Consider the following 16,686-nt stretch of genomic DNA (forward strand, 5'->3'; position numbering starts at 1 on the left):
CAATTGTGAGGTGCTCAAAATGCAATATGGCTGCCAGATTGAATGCTATTAGAAGATTCCAGAGGAATCTCAGAATAACAGAAACACTGAGGGAACACCTAGTGAATTTTTTAGGCCTATGGGTCCCATTGATATAAGAAGTGAGAAAATAAACAGGATCCTGAAAATTGTAGAGAACTCAAGCAGGATTCAGAATAAACAGAAAGTGGTCTGTGTAAGATTTTCAGGTTTAAAGGATAAGGGTTTATGAAACATTTATTTTTAATTAGTGACACCTGTTTTCTTTAATTCTTGCACACTAAAAGCTTTTGCTTAAAGCACAAGATCTGGTATCATAATTTCTTTCAGTTAGTAACTGGGAGTTTGAATTTCTTTTTAAAATGTTAATGGTCTTCAAGTTCATAATGGTACTTTTGGTATGATGTCTGAAAGTCCACTGTTCTAAGTATGAATTTTTATAGTGCTTATGCAGCCTGGTTATGAAAAAAAGGCTATGAAGTTGCATTTTACTGTTTTTTTTCATCCTAGAATTAGGTTGCTGGTCAGGTGCTTGGACAATGTGAATGACATAATTAATTCAATTCCAAAATTTAACTTGTGTTTGACTTGTCCTAACTTGCATACTTTGGCAGGAAAACAGCATGCAACTCTTGAAGAATGTCAATTGTTTTCAAATGGTCTTTTCCCCAGAGAGTTAACATGTTTGAAATCTGAGTACACAGGGCCTGGTCATCCTTACTTGCCTCAATCATTGACAAGCACCAGATCATCTGCACTGGATTTACTAGCATTGACTACACTTCAACATTACTTCAGTGCTGTAAAATGGTGTGAGACTTTGAGCAGTTGTGAAAAGCCTTCTTTAAAAATTCTTTTGCAGTAAGTATTTCATTGTTGCCTGAGGCAAACTTCATCTGGAGATATACATGGCTGCTTCACATGGAAATTAGGTGCCCTGCCACTGACCTGCAAAATCTCAGGGGATCTAAGCACTGGAGGACACTGACAAGCACAATGCCACTGTGATCACTAGGATTATATCCTCCATTTTCAGGCTCAACTAAAACACCAACTGCATTTATTACATGATTAGGAATGAGATTAAGAGATATAACTTTCAGTCTTGACACTAAGGAAATGAAACAGTTTCTGAACTGCTGAATTTTGATATTGTCACCAGGAAAGGCAATCAATGTAGTAGAATGTAAGATTAATGACATCTGGAGAGGTTAGATGGAGAGGCATTTGTTAAGTTTGTACAAGAAAATTTTCTGATTTAGTATGTGGATGTATCAACTAGAGAAGGTGCCAAACTTGACTTACTCTTGGGAAATAAGGCAGGGCAAGTGATTGAGGTGTCAGTGGGGGAGCACTTTGGGGCCAACAACCATAATTCAGTTAGTTTTAAAGCAGTGATGGAAAAGGACAGACCGGATCTAAAAGTTAAAGTTCTAAATTGGAGGAAGGCCAATTTTGATGGTATTAGGCAAGTACACGGTGGCACAGTGGTTAGCACTGCTGCCTCACAGCGCCAGAGACCTGGGTTCAATTCCCGCCTCAGGCAACTGACTGTGTGGAGCTTGCACATTCTCCCCATGTCTGCGTGGGTGTCCTCCGGGTGCTCCGGTTTCCTCCCACAATCCAAAAATGTGCAGGTTAGGTGAATTGGCTGTGTTAAATTGCCCGTAGTGTTAGGTGCAGGGGTAAATGTAGGGGAATGGGTCTGGGTGGGTGCGCTTCGGCGTGGATTTGTTGGGCTGAAGGGCCTGTTTCCACACTGTAAGTAATCTAATCTAATCTAAACTTTCAGAAGTTGATCGGGGACAGATGTTCGCAGGTAAAAGTATGGCTGGAAAATGGGAAGCCTTCAGAAATGAGATAGAGAGTCCAGAGACAGCGTGTTCCTGTCAGGGTGAAAGTCAAGGCTAGTAGGTGTAGGGAATGCTGAATGACTACAGAATTTAAGGTTTTGGTTGAGAAAAAGGAAGCATACATCAGTATATACAAAAGAGATCGAGTGCATCCTTAGAAGATTATAAAAGCAGTAGGAGTATATTTAAAAGGGAAATCAGGATGGTAAGCAAGGGACATGAGATAGCTTTGGCAAATAGGGTTAAGGGGAATCCAAAGGGATTTTATAAATACATTAACGACAAAAGGGTAACTCAAAGATCAGCAAGACAGTCGATGTGTGGAACTGCAGGAGATGGCGGAGGTACTAAACAAGTATTTTGCATCAGTGTTTACTGTAGAGAAAGACATGGAAGATGTAGAGTGTGGGAAAATAGATGGTGATATCTTAAAAAATGTCCATATTACAGAGGAGGAGATGCTGGATGTCTTAAAACCCATAAAGGTGGACAAACGCTCGAGACCTGATCAGGTGTACCTTAGAACTCTGTGGGAAGGTAGGGAAGTGATTACTGGGCCTGTTGCTGAACTATTTGGATCATCGATAGTCATAGTTGTGGTGCCAGAAGACTGGAGGTTGGCTAACATGGTGCCAATATTTAAGAAACGTGGTCAGAAAAAGTCAGGGAATTATAGACTGCTATGTCTGACATCGGTGGTGTGCATGATTTTGGAGGGAATCCTGAGGGATAGAATTTGCATCTTTTTGGATAGGGAAGGACTGATTAGTTATAGTCAACATGACTTTGTGTGTGGGAAATTGTGGCTCACTAAATTGAGTTTTTTTAGAAGTAACAAAGAAGATTGATGAGGGCAGAGTGGTGGACGTGATCTATATGGACTTAAGTAAGGCATTCGACAAGGTTCCTCATGGTAGACTGGCTAGCAAGGTTGGAGCACATGGAATAGAGGAAAAACTAGCCATTTAGATAGAGTGCTGGTTCAAAGGTAGAAGACAGAGGGTGGTGGTGAAGGTTTTGCTTTTCAGACTGGAGGCCTGTGACCAGTGATGTGCCACAAGGGATCATTGCTGCATCCACTGCTTTTCATCATTTATATAAATGATTTGGATGTGAACATAGGAGTTGTGGTTAATAAGTTTGCAGATGACACCAAAATTGGAGTAGTGGACAGCAAAGAAGATTACCTCAGAGTATAATTGGATCTTGATGAGATGGGCCAATGGGTTGAGGAGTGGCAGATGAAGTTTAATTTAAATTTGTGGGCGGTACGGTGGCACAGTGGTTAGCACTGCTGCTTCACAGCGCCGGAGACCCGGGTTCAATTGCCGCCTCAGGCGACTCTCTGTGTGGAGTTTGCACATTCTCCCTGTGCCTGCGTGAGTTTCCTCCGGGTGCTCCTGTTTCCTCCCACAGTCCAAAAAATGTGCAGGTTAGGTGAATTGGCCATGCTAAATTGCCCGTAGTGTTAGGTGCAGGGGTAAATGTAGGGGAATGGGTCTGGGTGGACTTGTTGGGCCGAAGGGCCTGTTTCCACACTGTAAGTAATCTAATCTAATCTAGTCGAAAATGTGAGGTGCTGCATTTTGGAAAGGCTGATCAGGACCGGACTTATATACTTAATGGTATGGTCTCGGGGAGTGTTTCTGAACAAAGAGACCTTGGTTTGCAAGTTCATAGTTCCTTGAAAGTGAAGTTGCAGGTAAATAGGATAGTGAAGAAGGTGTTTGATATGCTTTCCTTTATCGGTCAGATTATTGAGTACAGGAGTTGAGAGTTCATGTTGCAGCTATACAGGATATTGTAAGCCACATTTGGAGTATTGTGCGCAATTCTGGTCTCCCTCTCATAGGAAGGATGTTGAAATGGTTCAGAAATTATTTACAAGGATGTTGCCAGGGTTGGAGGATTTGAGCTATGGGGAGATGTTGAATAGGTGGGGCTGTTTCCCCTGGAGCTGAGGGGTGACCTTACAGAGGCTTATAAAATCATGAGGGGCATTTCCCTGGGGTGAGAGAGTCCAGACCTAGAGGGCATAGGTTTATTGTGAGAGGGGAAAGATTTACAACGGACCTAAGGGGCAACCTTTTCATGCAGAGCATGGTATGTATATGGAATGAGCTGCCAGATGAAGTGGTGGAGGTTGGTACAATTACAACATTTAAAAGGCATCTGGATTGGTATATGAATAGGAAGGGTTTAAAGGGACATGGGCCAAGTGCTGGTAAATGAGAGTAGGCTAATTTAGGCGATCTGGTTGGCATGAACAAGTTGGACTGAAAGGTCTGCTTCGGTGCTGTACGTCTCTAAGACTCTTTGTTGAAGTTTTGCTTCAACGACACTTGTCACTTTCATGGTTTATGAACATTCTCTCATTCCATGCTTTCTTAATTTCTTATGCTACAATTTATGAATTCCAAAGAAAAATACTGGAAGCCAAATTTGCTTTGATATCTAGATCTTCTAAAGCAAATATCAGATGTTCAAAGAGGAGCAAAATAACAATAAGATATTTTGGATTTTTGAGTACCTGTTCTTCATTGTTATTAATTATAATCATGTTGGATGACATGTTTTTGCACATATTATTTCCTTCTTCAAATTCGACAAGATCAACAGAGAAATAATAACATTTATCCTTAAAATTCTTCCATTTAGGAGGACAACCTTTAAAAAAAGATAAGGAAATTACTGAAGACATATTGAAGTACTAGAAGAAAACATAAACACATCTTTTAAAGAATTTTTACTTTATGTTGATGTTCATCAAAGTGAGAAATGCACATGTTTCACTTCTGATGAACCATATCAGCACTAATTTTCCCAACTTTAGTATTGCACAGTAATTGATGTGCAAAGTTTCCTTCTAGTCTTTGCAAAAATATTTACATTTGAGAATTTTCCTGTTCATGGGTGGAAAAACAGCATTGGTGTAATATCTGTACTATTTTCCATATCAGAGGTTACCCAAACTCATTTTAGTTCAGTCCCTTACAGACAGCTGACTCAGGAGTTATACACAATCTCTGTGGAGGCCAATAATTTTTAAAAATAAACTCAAACTTCCTCTTCATGGCTGAAAGCATGACATGACAATGTTTCATATCTGAATAGTTTTATTCTAACAACAAGTCAAAAGCAACGTTGACTAAACATTATTTCAAAGAGAACTACAGTGTACAGTACTTTCCTCTTTGATATTTATCATTAGCAAGTATCCCACTTTACGGTCATACACAGTCTCTTAAGGAGATGCTTCATTCTCCAAGAACCAGTCAGAACTGATATTTAGCTGCTGAAGATTCTTATTTCCATTCTGCTCTTTTCTCAGCCTGTGACTTTGAATCCCAGAACTGTTGTTCAGTGAGGGCTTGTCCTAGAAATTTTCACTTTATCTCAAGCTAGGAAAATTCTCTTGAATTTGGTATTTTCAATCCAATTGCAAGGACCCATGCAGAATCTTATGCAATGAATCATAGGGAATGGCTGCCACAAACTGATTTTTTTCAGATCCTTACAGATTAACTTACCTGCTATCGGTTCCTTTCAAACAGTTTTTATGAACCTTTCTCTTTCAAACCACATCTGCATGGCAATACAAATCATTTAGTTCTTGTACCAGGTAGAAATATTAATTAGTTATCCTTTAGACTCTGATGAAGATTCATAATATGTTATAATTTAGGAATGGGGATTGTACAGGTAGATGGGTGTTTTGGTTTAGGATCTGTGAAAGTGTTTTTTTTAAGGGTCAGAAAGTAACAGTTTCAAGAAATCATGTGGCTTAAACCAAATGGCCAGACTCGCTACCCAGTGAGTTAATTGATGAAGTGGTTACTAAGTTGAACTTTTATGACCCAGGGAAAGGGAGGTCAGAAGCAGGCTCAGTTTGGAAGGCAAGATCGTGCTAGCAAGATCTGCTGTTTAGCAAAAGATACCAAAACACTTGAGACATTTTCCTTTGAGCTGAGTGAGAAAAGTCAATGTCTGTAAGTGCTGGAGAGAGATAAAGAGTATTAAATCTGGTGAATGTGCTGAAAGATGTTGAAACAAAACATTTGTAACCTTGTTAGTTGAGGAAGATATTAATGAGTGAAAATGAGAGTGATAATTCACTGGTGTTCAGTGTCTATAAAGGATGTCAGAAAAAGAGTTGAATCTTTGTTGCTGCTTATGTGTTTCCAAATTCTATGCAGCATTTGTTTCTTTTTTTTTAATAAACATTTTCTTAAAAGTACATCAGCATCCTTCTGTCAGTACTGAACATCTGGGAACCAAATTGCAAAAAGAATGCTTATAATTTATCTGGGATCTGTCCAGTATTACCTTCAGCTGGGATTGTAACAATTCCCAAATCCATTCTACCTCAAACAACATATTTATCCAATTATTTATATAATAATCGGATATTCTTAATAGCATCTGGGAACTTTGGAGACAAACAGTCTTCTGTCATTGTGTACAAATGTAAATAGCTTTAATCTTTAACAACAAAACCACCTAGTCTACTGCCAGCAGTTTTTGGAACAGGTTACATGGAACAGTTCTAACCACCATGTTATGCAATAGTTATTTATTGAAACATAGGGATGTCTAAAGCCATTGAGAAGAATTTAATGCCCTGGACCATCACAGGTTTGGTAGCAGTGTGCAGTTAATCATATTAGAGGCTGGTGTTGGATAAGAATTGTGTAGTCTTCTTGGCTCCACCCCGATCAAAGTCTGGGACATAAAGACCATTGATATCCTTTTTCTTGCACCGTTGGTTACAAGTTTTAAATGGGCAATTAATGTTAACATAAGGTTCATCCCACCTCAGGTATTAACATTTAGCAAACAAACCACTCAAATGTATTGTCAGCAGAATTCGCATCAGGTCACATGAACTCTCCGGTAGTGGGAGGGGCCTTGTCATGGAAAAGGCATTATAAGGAATTGATTAGTAAGGTAAAGGAGCTGAATTTGTAGGGATGAGGTACAAGTGACTGCTTTTGATATCAAAGTTGCATTTGTCCAAGTGTGGCATCTAGGAGCTCTATCAAAACTGAGATAATAGGGGGAAACCCTTCTGCTGGTTAGAGTCATTCCTGGCACAAGGGAAGATGGTTGTGATTGTTGGAGGTCAATTATGTCAGCTCCAGGATATCTCTGCAAGAGGTCCTCAGTGTAGTGTCCTAGGCCCAATCATCTTCAGCTGCTTTAATGATGATCTTCCCTCCATCATAAGCTCAGAAGTGAGGATGTTTGCAAACATTTGCACAATGGGCATTACTATTTATGAGTCATTGGATAATGAAACAGTCTACATCCAAATGCAGTAAAAGCTGGATATTCAGGTAGGTAATATTTATGCTACATAAGTGACAAGCAATGACCATCTCCAACAAGAGATATTCTAACATTGATATTTAACAGCATCATCATTGCTGAATACCTCACTAGCAATATCCTGAGGGTTACCATTCACCATAAACTGAACTGGACTAGCCATTTGAGTACTGTGACTGTAAACGTAGGTCAAAGGCTAGAAATCCGGCAATGAGTAAATCACTTCCTGACTTCCCAAAACCTTGCCACTCATCTACAACACAAGTCAGTACTGTGATGGAATACTCCCCATTTAACTGCAGCCTCCACGACTCAAGAAGATTGACATGATCCAGGACAAAGCAACCATCTTGACTGGCATATCCACAAACATTCACTCCCTCCCCTTCAATGCTCAGTATAAATATACTGTTTAGAAGATACACTGCAGAAAGTCACCAAGGCTCTTTAGACATAATCTTCCAAGCCCATGACCATGACAAGGGTACCAATAACTGGGAACGTTGCCATCACCTCCTCTCCTACCACGTTGACTTGGAAATTTATCTCCATTTCTTCAGTGTTACTGAGTCAAAATCCTGGAACTCTACTGGCATGGTGAGTGTACCTACAGCAAATGGACTGCAGAGTTTCAAAAAGGCAAGCTCACAACCACCTTCTCAAGGCAACTAGGGATGAGCAATAACTGCTTGCCCAGCTCATGATGCTCACATCCCATGAATGAATGACTATATAATAAAAGGACGTTAAAAATCATTGCAAGTTTTATTACAGCAATACAGGATCTTGCTGAGACCACATTAATGCGCAATTTTAACTTCTTATTGGATAAAATATAATTGTTCTAGAAGCAGTTCAGAGAATATTCACTCACCTCATTCCTGAACAGGTTAGGGTCTATAACCATTGGAGTTTAGAATATTGTGATGATCTAATTGAAGCATATAAGGTCTTGAGGAGACTTGATAGAGTGGATACTGGAAGGATGATTTGACTTGTGGGGTGACTAAAACCATGGTCACGTAACTTAAGAAGTGGTCTCCTTTTTAAGACAATGATGAGGGAATTATTTTTCCCTATCACAGGAGGTCAATCTGTGGAATTATCTTTTCCAAATGTATGGGTCTTTCAACTGACTCAAGGCTGAGTTAGATGAGCTTTTGATAGACACGGAAGTCAGAGTTTATGTGATGCACATAAGTGGATATGAGAATACAACCAGAGTAGACATGATCTTATTGGATAGTGCAGTAGGCACAAACGACTATATAGTGTACTGCTGCTCCTAAATCTTATGTTCCAACAACAATTAAACCAATGGGGGATGTTAGCAGGTTCCAGGGAGAAGATAATTCCTTAAAAAGCACTGAGGGCTTCATCAACAGACTTGGCATCAGGAAGGGGGGGGGGGAATGATGTTGAGAGCATCCACATGCTCTTCCAGATGATTCCCTCTTCTGTGACCCCCAACCCTACGACCATTCGTCTTACAATCGTATACCTGTGGCCTGGCTAGCTGTCATACTAACAAAAGCACTGCTTCCCAGGTGGGCTAGATTTTCAAACAACTACCATCCTCCCAACAGCTCTTAGCTTTGACACCCCCCTTTCTCCCCACTGTGGTTCTTGATTCTGATAGTAGGTCATTCTTAAAATGGTGATGAAAGGCACTTGTCACATTCCCAGCCAGTGAGCGAAACCTCCATCACCTCCATTAAAACTGCCAAGTGTCTTTGGTTCCACCACAAACTGTACTATTGTAAACAATACATCTGCCTCCCTGGTTACTGTCTTAAGTTTAATTAGGCCATCTCAAATCACCCAGATGGAGTGCTAATTCAATCACCACAGAATGTGATGAACTCTATTGGCTTCGCATCCCAAATGCCTCAAATTATAACTTCGCATTCTCTTGCTTAAGTTCCTCGTGACTGCACTCCTTTTTATTTCTGTACACTGTAATTTCTTCCAACCCTGGCCTCTTTTATCTTCTGCACTCATTTTGCCGCACCATTGGTGGCCATATCAGGGTAGCAGCTCTGGAATTCTCCAGCGAAACCTTCCATCCATTTTTTTGGTCTTTTAAAATCCTCTTTATAACCTTAATCTTTCAGCAAGTCACCCTCATTTACTTCAAGTTCAATCAACTTGCCATTATAAAATCCCTTTAATATAGAAAAACAAATTTCAAGTTGCTTCACAGAAGCATAATCAAATAAAATTGGCCCCGAGAACAAAGGAAGTTGATTATGTGGAAGAGGTGTTTAAAATGACATTCATAAGTTTCTTATCTAACAATAATAGGAAATATTGTGCAATACGTCTGACTACTTTGCAGTACAAATGTACCTTGTTCTTATAATAGACAATAGACAATAAGTGCAGGAGTAGGCCATTCTGCCCTTCGAGCCTGCACCACCATTCAATATGATCACGGCTGATCATCATAATCAGTATCCTGTTCCTGCCTTATCTCCATAACCCTTGATTCCACAATCCTTGAGAGCTCTAACCAACTCTTTCTGAAATGAATCCAGAGACTGGGCCTCCACTGCCCTCTGGGGCAGAACATTCCACACAGCCACCACTCTCTGGGTGAAGAAGTTTCTCCTCATCTCTGTCCTAAATGGTCTACCCCGTATTTTTAAGCTGTGTCCTCTGGTTCGGCACTCACCCATCAGCGGAAACATGTTTCCTGCCTCCAGAGTGCCCAATCCTTTAATAATATTATATGTCTCAATCAGATCCCCTCTCAGTCTTCTAAACTCAAGGGTATACAAGCCCAGTCACTCCAGTCTTTCAGTGTAAGGTAATCCTACCATTCCAGGAATTGACCTCATGAACCTACGCTGCACTCCCTCAATAGCCAGAATGTTTTTTCTCAAATTTGGAGACCAGAACTGCACACAGTACTCCAGGTGTGGTCTCACCAGGGCCCTTACAGCTGAGAAGAACCTCTTTGCTTCTATACTCAATCCCTCTTGTTATGAAGGCCAGCATGCTATTAGCCTTCTTCACTACCTGCTGTACCTGCATGCTTACCTTCATTGACTGGTGTACAAGAACAGCCAGATCTCTTTGTACTGCCTCTTTATCTAAATTGATTCCATTTGGGTAGTAATCTGCCTTCCTGTTCTTGCCACCAAAGTGGATAACCATACATTTATCCACATTAAACTGCATCTGCCATACATCTGACGACTCACCTAACTTGTCCAGGTCACCCTGTAAACTCCTAACATCCTCATCACATTTCACCCTGCCACCCATCTTAGTATCATCAGCAAATTTGCTAATGTCATTGCTAATACCATCCTCTATATCATTAACATATATTGTAAAAAGCTGTGGTCCCAGTATTGATCCCTGCGGTACTACCACTGGTCACTGACTGCCATTCCGAAATGGAGCTGTTTATCACTACTCTTTGTTTCCTATCAGTCAACCAACTTTCAATCCAAGTTAGTACTTTGCCCCGAATACCATGCACCCTAATTTTGCTCACTAACCTCCTATGTGGGACTTTATCAAAAGCTTTCTGAAAGTCCAGGTACACTACATCTACTAGATCTCCCTCGTCCATCTTCAGAGTTACATCCTCAAAAAATTCCAGAAGATTAGTCAAGCATGATTTCCCCTTCATAAATCCATGCTGACTCTGACCTATCCTGAACTTCTAATTATTACAAAATTTTGAGTTTATTGAGCACTGCCTGTCAACTACTCCTTTTAATACTTAGAATTCTTTTGGACTATTTAGATTATACAGCCACTTTGTTTCTGTCCTGGCACAGTTTTAACTTTTGGACTACAATAGGACTTGAGTTTGTGACCTACTACATGCCAAACATTGAGGACAATTTGTGAAGAGAGGTGTGGTGAAGCATATATGAAAGAATATCCATGTTTGGTCTGGTATGAATGTGATGCGCATCATTAGTAGTGAGAGTGCTAGAAGGGATTTGGTTCCTCCCCTGGTTAGCTCCACAGAATAAAGCTGAGATTGCCAGCTAATGGATTTGGGATATGGTATGTATCCATGTCATAACCAGGTGGGTGGTAGAAACAATCTTACACAGCTGAAGTCAGATGTGTTGCTCCTCTTGCAGCTGACCAACCAACGGTTCTTCTCTTAGGAAGGGTTTGGGTAGGGGATAGTGGGTTGTAAACAAAGTCTCCTTCCAGTCAACTTAGCTCCACAAGGCACACCAGACAAGGAAAGTCTGGCTTCTAGTCCACTTTGTGGCAAATTAAATAATGCAGTTTCTGAATCAGGTAGTTGCGTACATCTTTATTAATGACTGAACAACCCATGGAGTGATTGTTTGGTTGGGGGTTTAAAGTGCATCTTGCTTGGCTTCAGGAAACCTTACAAGTCGATGCTTAATAGTAACTGCCTGGATCCAAGTCAAGGATTTTATCAACAGGTTGGGCTGTGGAAGTTTTAATGTTTAAACTTCAGTGTGGTACAGAGGTAGGCAGTTTAGCCCAACTGGTTTATGGTTGCTGTTTATGCTCCACATTAACTGTTGGGAATTCTTAAACCTTGAGATCTGCCAACCTGCACCTAATTTCTTAGGCAGATTGGCTCAGATTTTGACCTTCAAGATGGGATTTGTGAGTAAGATTACCTCCCGATTCACAATCTCACTTGTGTAAAATAGTAACATGCTGCTAACCCTTCATTGGCACATATCTTAAACTATTGTCAAATCATTTATATTCCTTGTGATGCATTAGTTCCATGACTTGCAGTTAGCAAGTAGCAGTAATAGAAGTTATATGTACTGTATTTAGTGATTTAGCATCCATATGGCCTTCTGTTCAAGCAAAGAGCCCATGCTATTATTCACCAATCGTTACACACAATTGGGAAGCAAAAGAGGCAGGTGTCAGCCTGGTTTTTGAAGATTTGTTTGCAAACCTCAAACCTTCACATACTACAAAAGAAAGGAGCTGGTGGAAGTGGAATTGCTATAAATTGTCATTGTATGTAAATTTGCTGCAGCTTTGCAGTGTTTCTACAAACCATATGTTCATGTGGGATTCCACCTCAGATCAATGGGCAGCCATCAGAGCTGGTAAGATTGTTTAAATCTGGAAGAATTTAATGAACTGCTGTGAAGTTTAAGCACGAACAGAATTTAAACATGACACTGAAGGTGGTCTCACTTTAAGTTGAACTCAATGACAGAAGCATTCATGACTGCTGAAACTGAAAATTACAGATTCGGCTGAGAAAAATAATCAATTCAGTAAAACAGCTGGGACAAACTTATAAAACTGTTAGAAGCATTAAAATTCCTGCAAAAAGCTAAAGGGTGATCAAATAATTTACAGCATTCAATTGGAAAGTAAAAGATACCATATCTGATTTACTTTGTTCCAGTGAATATGTCAAGCTGTGCTTCTGTGTCTCAATATTTCCAGGTAAGCAAGGCATTAAAATTGCTACAGGCAATGAAAACCTCTACATGTTAGATCTGTCCGATTACCATTTTAAAACTCTGGGGAGAGAAGTGGTCAAACTTGATGATTAATTATAAGTGAAGCTGAACTTCAAAATATACCATATCCATGTCCTTTAGGCAATTACCAAGAGACAATTGGTCAATTCATAAGTAGATCCATGGACAAAGGATGAGATTGTCACTTAACAGCAGGTGAGCTAATCAATAGAATATTTGAAATTCAGATAACACCCATTCCAATGAAAGTATTGCAAAAAGACATCTATGACAAATCCAAAAGTTTCATCATAGAAATATTCAAAGTGAAACCAAGTAAGAAGCTATACTAATGGGTAGATAAAGTCTACAGGGTAATCTGTCCACCGTTGACAAGACAGCTAATAAACTATGTGGCCTCAAACAAAGCTTGCCCTACTTTTAACACTGTGTCGAAGTGTGTGGCACTAGAGGACAAGAGAAGCACCAATGCTGGAACAAGTAGTTTAGGATCATTAGAATGGGTAAAAAATCCGAAGATTTTTACCCGAAGATTTTAACTTACTGCGAATCCTCTTGCAAGGATGCCTTCCTTGAAGAAGCTCTCTTCCTCCCTCTACAAGGATTTCAGTGAGTCTCTCTCTCACTGCACCCCCCAGATCATCTCCTCTGCACAGAAACTCTTCAGCCACGTTCTCAAACAGACTCGTTACCACAGCCACATCTCCTTCCTCAGCACCTGCCTACAGAACCGACTGATCCCACACGGACTCCGAACTACATTCCAACCAACAAAATTTGGACCCAACCAGGACAACCTGTACCTACAACAAATCCGAAGCCTCCAGCAACAGACCTCCCTCCGGATCCTCCGCTCCACCCTTGCAGCCATGCGTCGCTACCTACATTCCCTGCAATCAGCCCTACCCCAGCTCAGGACAACACTCTCACAAACCTGCAAAGGACCCCTGCTGTTCTTCATCTACAGAAGAATCTACACACTAAACAAACAGTTCTTCCTAGCCATATCAGAAATTAAAGACCGTAAGTACCGAAAACTTTCATGTACTTACCCCCACACTCGTGGTTCCTCAACTGTTCCAGAATCTTCTATCGGCCTGTCGGACGCCATTACACATGTAGCCGCTACAGCGCCCGCGGCACCAACGGCCTCTGCCGACCGTGACGTCACTTCCGCCCCCACCGACCTCGGAGCCTCCGCGATCGCCGCACAGGCGGCCGCCCCGGCGATCACCGCACAGACAACCGCTTCCACGATCGCCGACGGACTCGCGACCCCCGCGACTGCCGGGAATGACTGCGGTTCTTCCGTCGCCACAGCCATTTCCGCCCCTTCAGTTGCCGTCGCCGCAGCCACTTCCGCCCCCACTGACATCACTAACCTGCAGGACCACAACGCCTCAGGTTTCTCCGCCCCCACGCCGTCTTACGTCACTACACGTAACCCCGCCCTCACGCAAACCTTCGTCACCACGTATAACCCCGCCCCCACACCGACTTTCACCACCACACAACCCCGCCCCCACGCTTATTTCCGTCACGATGCTTGACCCCGCTCCCACACCGAGCAACGTCACCACGTCTAACTCCGCCCCTACATCGATCTCTGTCCCCGCCCCTAACCCCGCCCCCACTCCCAGCTCCAGTCCCACACCAGGTCCTAGCTCCCAGCCCTGCCGTGTTTTCACCATCCCTCCAGACCTCCCCCTCTCTGAGGATGAAAGATCAGTCCTCAGCAGAGGCCTCACCTTCATTCCCCTACGCCCTCGAATCAATGAGTTCAACACGCGGCGAGATATTGAACAATTCTTCCGCCGCCTTCACCTCCGTGCGTACTTTCACAACAAAGACTCCCGCCCACCCTCTGACGACCTCTTCTCCCACCTCCAACGCACCCCATCCACCTGCACACTCCGTGCTGGCCTCTTACCCGCCCTCGATCTATTTATAGCCAACTGCCGCTGCGACATTAACCGACTCAACCTGTCCACCCCTCTTACCCACTCCAACCTCTCACCCTCAGAACGTGCAGCCCTCCACTCCCTCCGCTCCAATCCCAACCTCACCATCAAACCGGTAGACAAGGGAGGCGCGGTAGTAGTTTGGCGCACCGACCTCTATACCGCTGATGCCAAACGCCAACTCGCGGACACCTCCTCTTATCGCCCCCCTCGACCACGACCCCACCTCCCACCACCAAACCATCATCTCCCAGACCATCCATAACCTCATCACCTCAGGGGATCTCCCATCCACCGCCTCCAACCTCATAGTCCCACAACCCCGCACTGCCCGTTTCTACCTCCTGCCCAAAATCCACAAACCTGCCTGCCCCGGCCGACCCATTGTCTCAGCCTGCTCCTGCCCCACCGAACTCATCTCCGCGTACCTTGACATGGTTCTGTCCCCTTTAGTCCAAGAACTCCCTACCTACGGTCGGGACACCACCCACGCCCTCCACCTCCTCCAGGATTTTCGCTTCCCCGGTCCCCAACGCCTTATTTTCACGATGGACATCCAGTCCCTGTACACCTCCATCCCCCATCACGAAGGACTCAAAGCCTTCCGCTTCTTCCTTTCCCGCTGCACTCACCAGTACCCTTCCACTGACACCCTCCTTCGACTGACTGAACTGGTCCTCACCCTGAATAACTTCTCTTTTCAATCCTCCCACTTCCTCCAAACTAAAGGAGTTGCCATGGGCACCCGCATGGGCCCCAGCTATGCCTGTCTCTTCGTAGGATATGTGGAATAGTCCATCTTCCGCAACTACACTGGCACCACCCCCCACCTTTTCCTCCGCTACATCGATGACTGTATCGGTGCTGCCTCGTGCTCCCACGAGGAGGTTGAACAGTTCATCAACTTTACTAACACCTTCCATCCTGACCTCAAATTCACCTGGACTGTCTCAGACTCCTCCCTCCCCTTCCTAGACCTTTCCATTTCTATCTCAGGCGACCGACTCAACACAGACATCTACTATGAACCGACTGACTCCCACAGCTATCTGGACTACACCTCCTCCCACCCTGCCCCCTGTAAAAACTCCATCCCATATTCCCAATTCCTTCGTCTCCGCCGCATCTGCTCCCAGGAGGACCAGTTCCAACACCGCACAGCCCAGATGGCCTCCTTCTTCAAGGACCGCAGATTCCCCCCAAACGTGATCGACAATGCCCTCCACCGCATCTCCTCCACTTCCCGCTCCTCCGCCCTTGAGCCCCGCCCCTCCAACCGCCACCAAGACAGAACCCCACTGGTTCTCACCTACCACCCCACCAACCTCCGTATACAGCGTATCATCCGCCGTCATTTCCGCCACCTCCAAACGGACCCCACCACCAGGGATATATTTCCCTCCCCTCCCCTATCAACGTTCCGCAAAGACCACTCCCTTCGTGACTCCCTCGTCAGGTCCACACCCCCCACCAACCCAACCTCCACTCCCGGCACCTTCCCCTGCAACTGCAGGAAATGTAAAACTTGCGCCCACACCTCCTCCCTCACTTCCCTCCAAGGCCCCAAGGGATCCTTCCATATCCGCCACAAGTTCACCTGTACCTCCACACACATCATCTATTGCATCTGCTGCACCCGATGTGGCCTCCTCTACATTGGGGAGACAGGCCGCTTACTTGCGGAACGCTTCAGAGAACACCTCTGAGACGCCCGGACCAACCAACCCAACCACCCCGTGGCTCAACACTTTAACTCTCCCTCCCACTCCACCGAGGACATGCAGGTCCTTGGACTCCTCCACCGGCAAAACATAACAACACGACGGTTGGAGGAAGAACGCCTCATCTTCCGCCTGGGAACCCTCCAACCACAAGGGATGAACTCGGATTTCTCCAGTTTCCTCATTTCCCCTCCCCCCACCTTGTCTCAGTCGGTTCCCTCAACTCAGCACCGCCCTCCCAACCTGCAATCTTCTTCCTAACCTCTCCGCCCCCACCCCACTCCGGCCTATCACCCTCACCTTGACCTCCTTCCACCTATCACATCTCCATCGCCCC

At 43.6% G+C, this 16,686-nt stretch overlaps 1 protein-coding gene across 3 annotated transcripts in view; it reads right to left on the bottom strand.

Moving 5' to 3' along the window:
- The window catches only part of colec12 (collectin sub-family member 12), a 210,468-nt gene that overhangs the window by 16,154 nt on the left and 177,628 nt on the right, over window positions 1-16,686 (bottom strand). For all 3 annotated transcript variants that reach the window (XM_060823598.1, XM_060823594.1, XM_060823599.1), the window contains one exon: window positions 4,402-4,538. In XM_060823598.1, the coding sequence (XP_060679581.1) occupies window positions 4,402-4,538 (137 nt within the window). The remainder of the gene's footprint in view (window positions 1-4,401; window positions 4,539-16,686) is intronic.

This window comes from Hemiscyllium ocellatum, chromosome 4 (assembly GCF_020745735.1).
Source record: "Hemiscyllium ocellatum isolate sHemOce1 chromosome 4, sHemOce1.pat.X.cur, whole genome shotgun sequence".
Lineage (NCBI taxonomy): Eukaryota > Metazoa > Chordata > Chondrichthyes > Orectolobiformes > Hemiscylliidae > Hemiscyllium > Hemiscyllium ocellatum.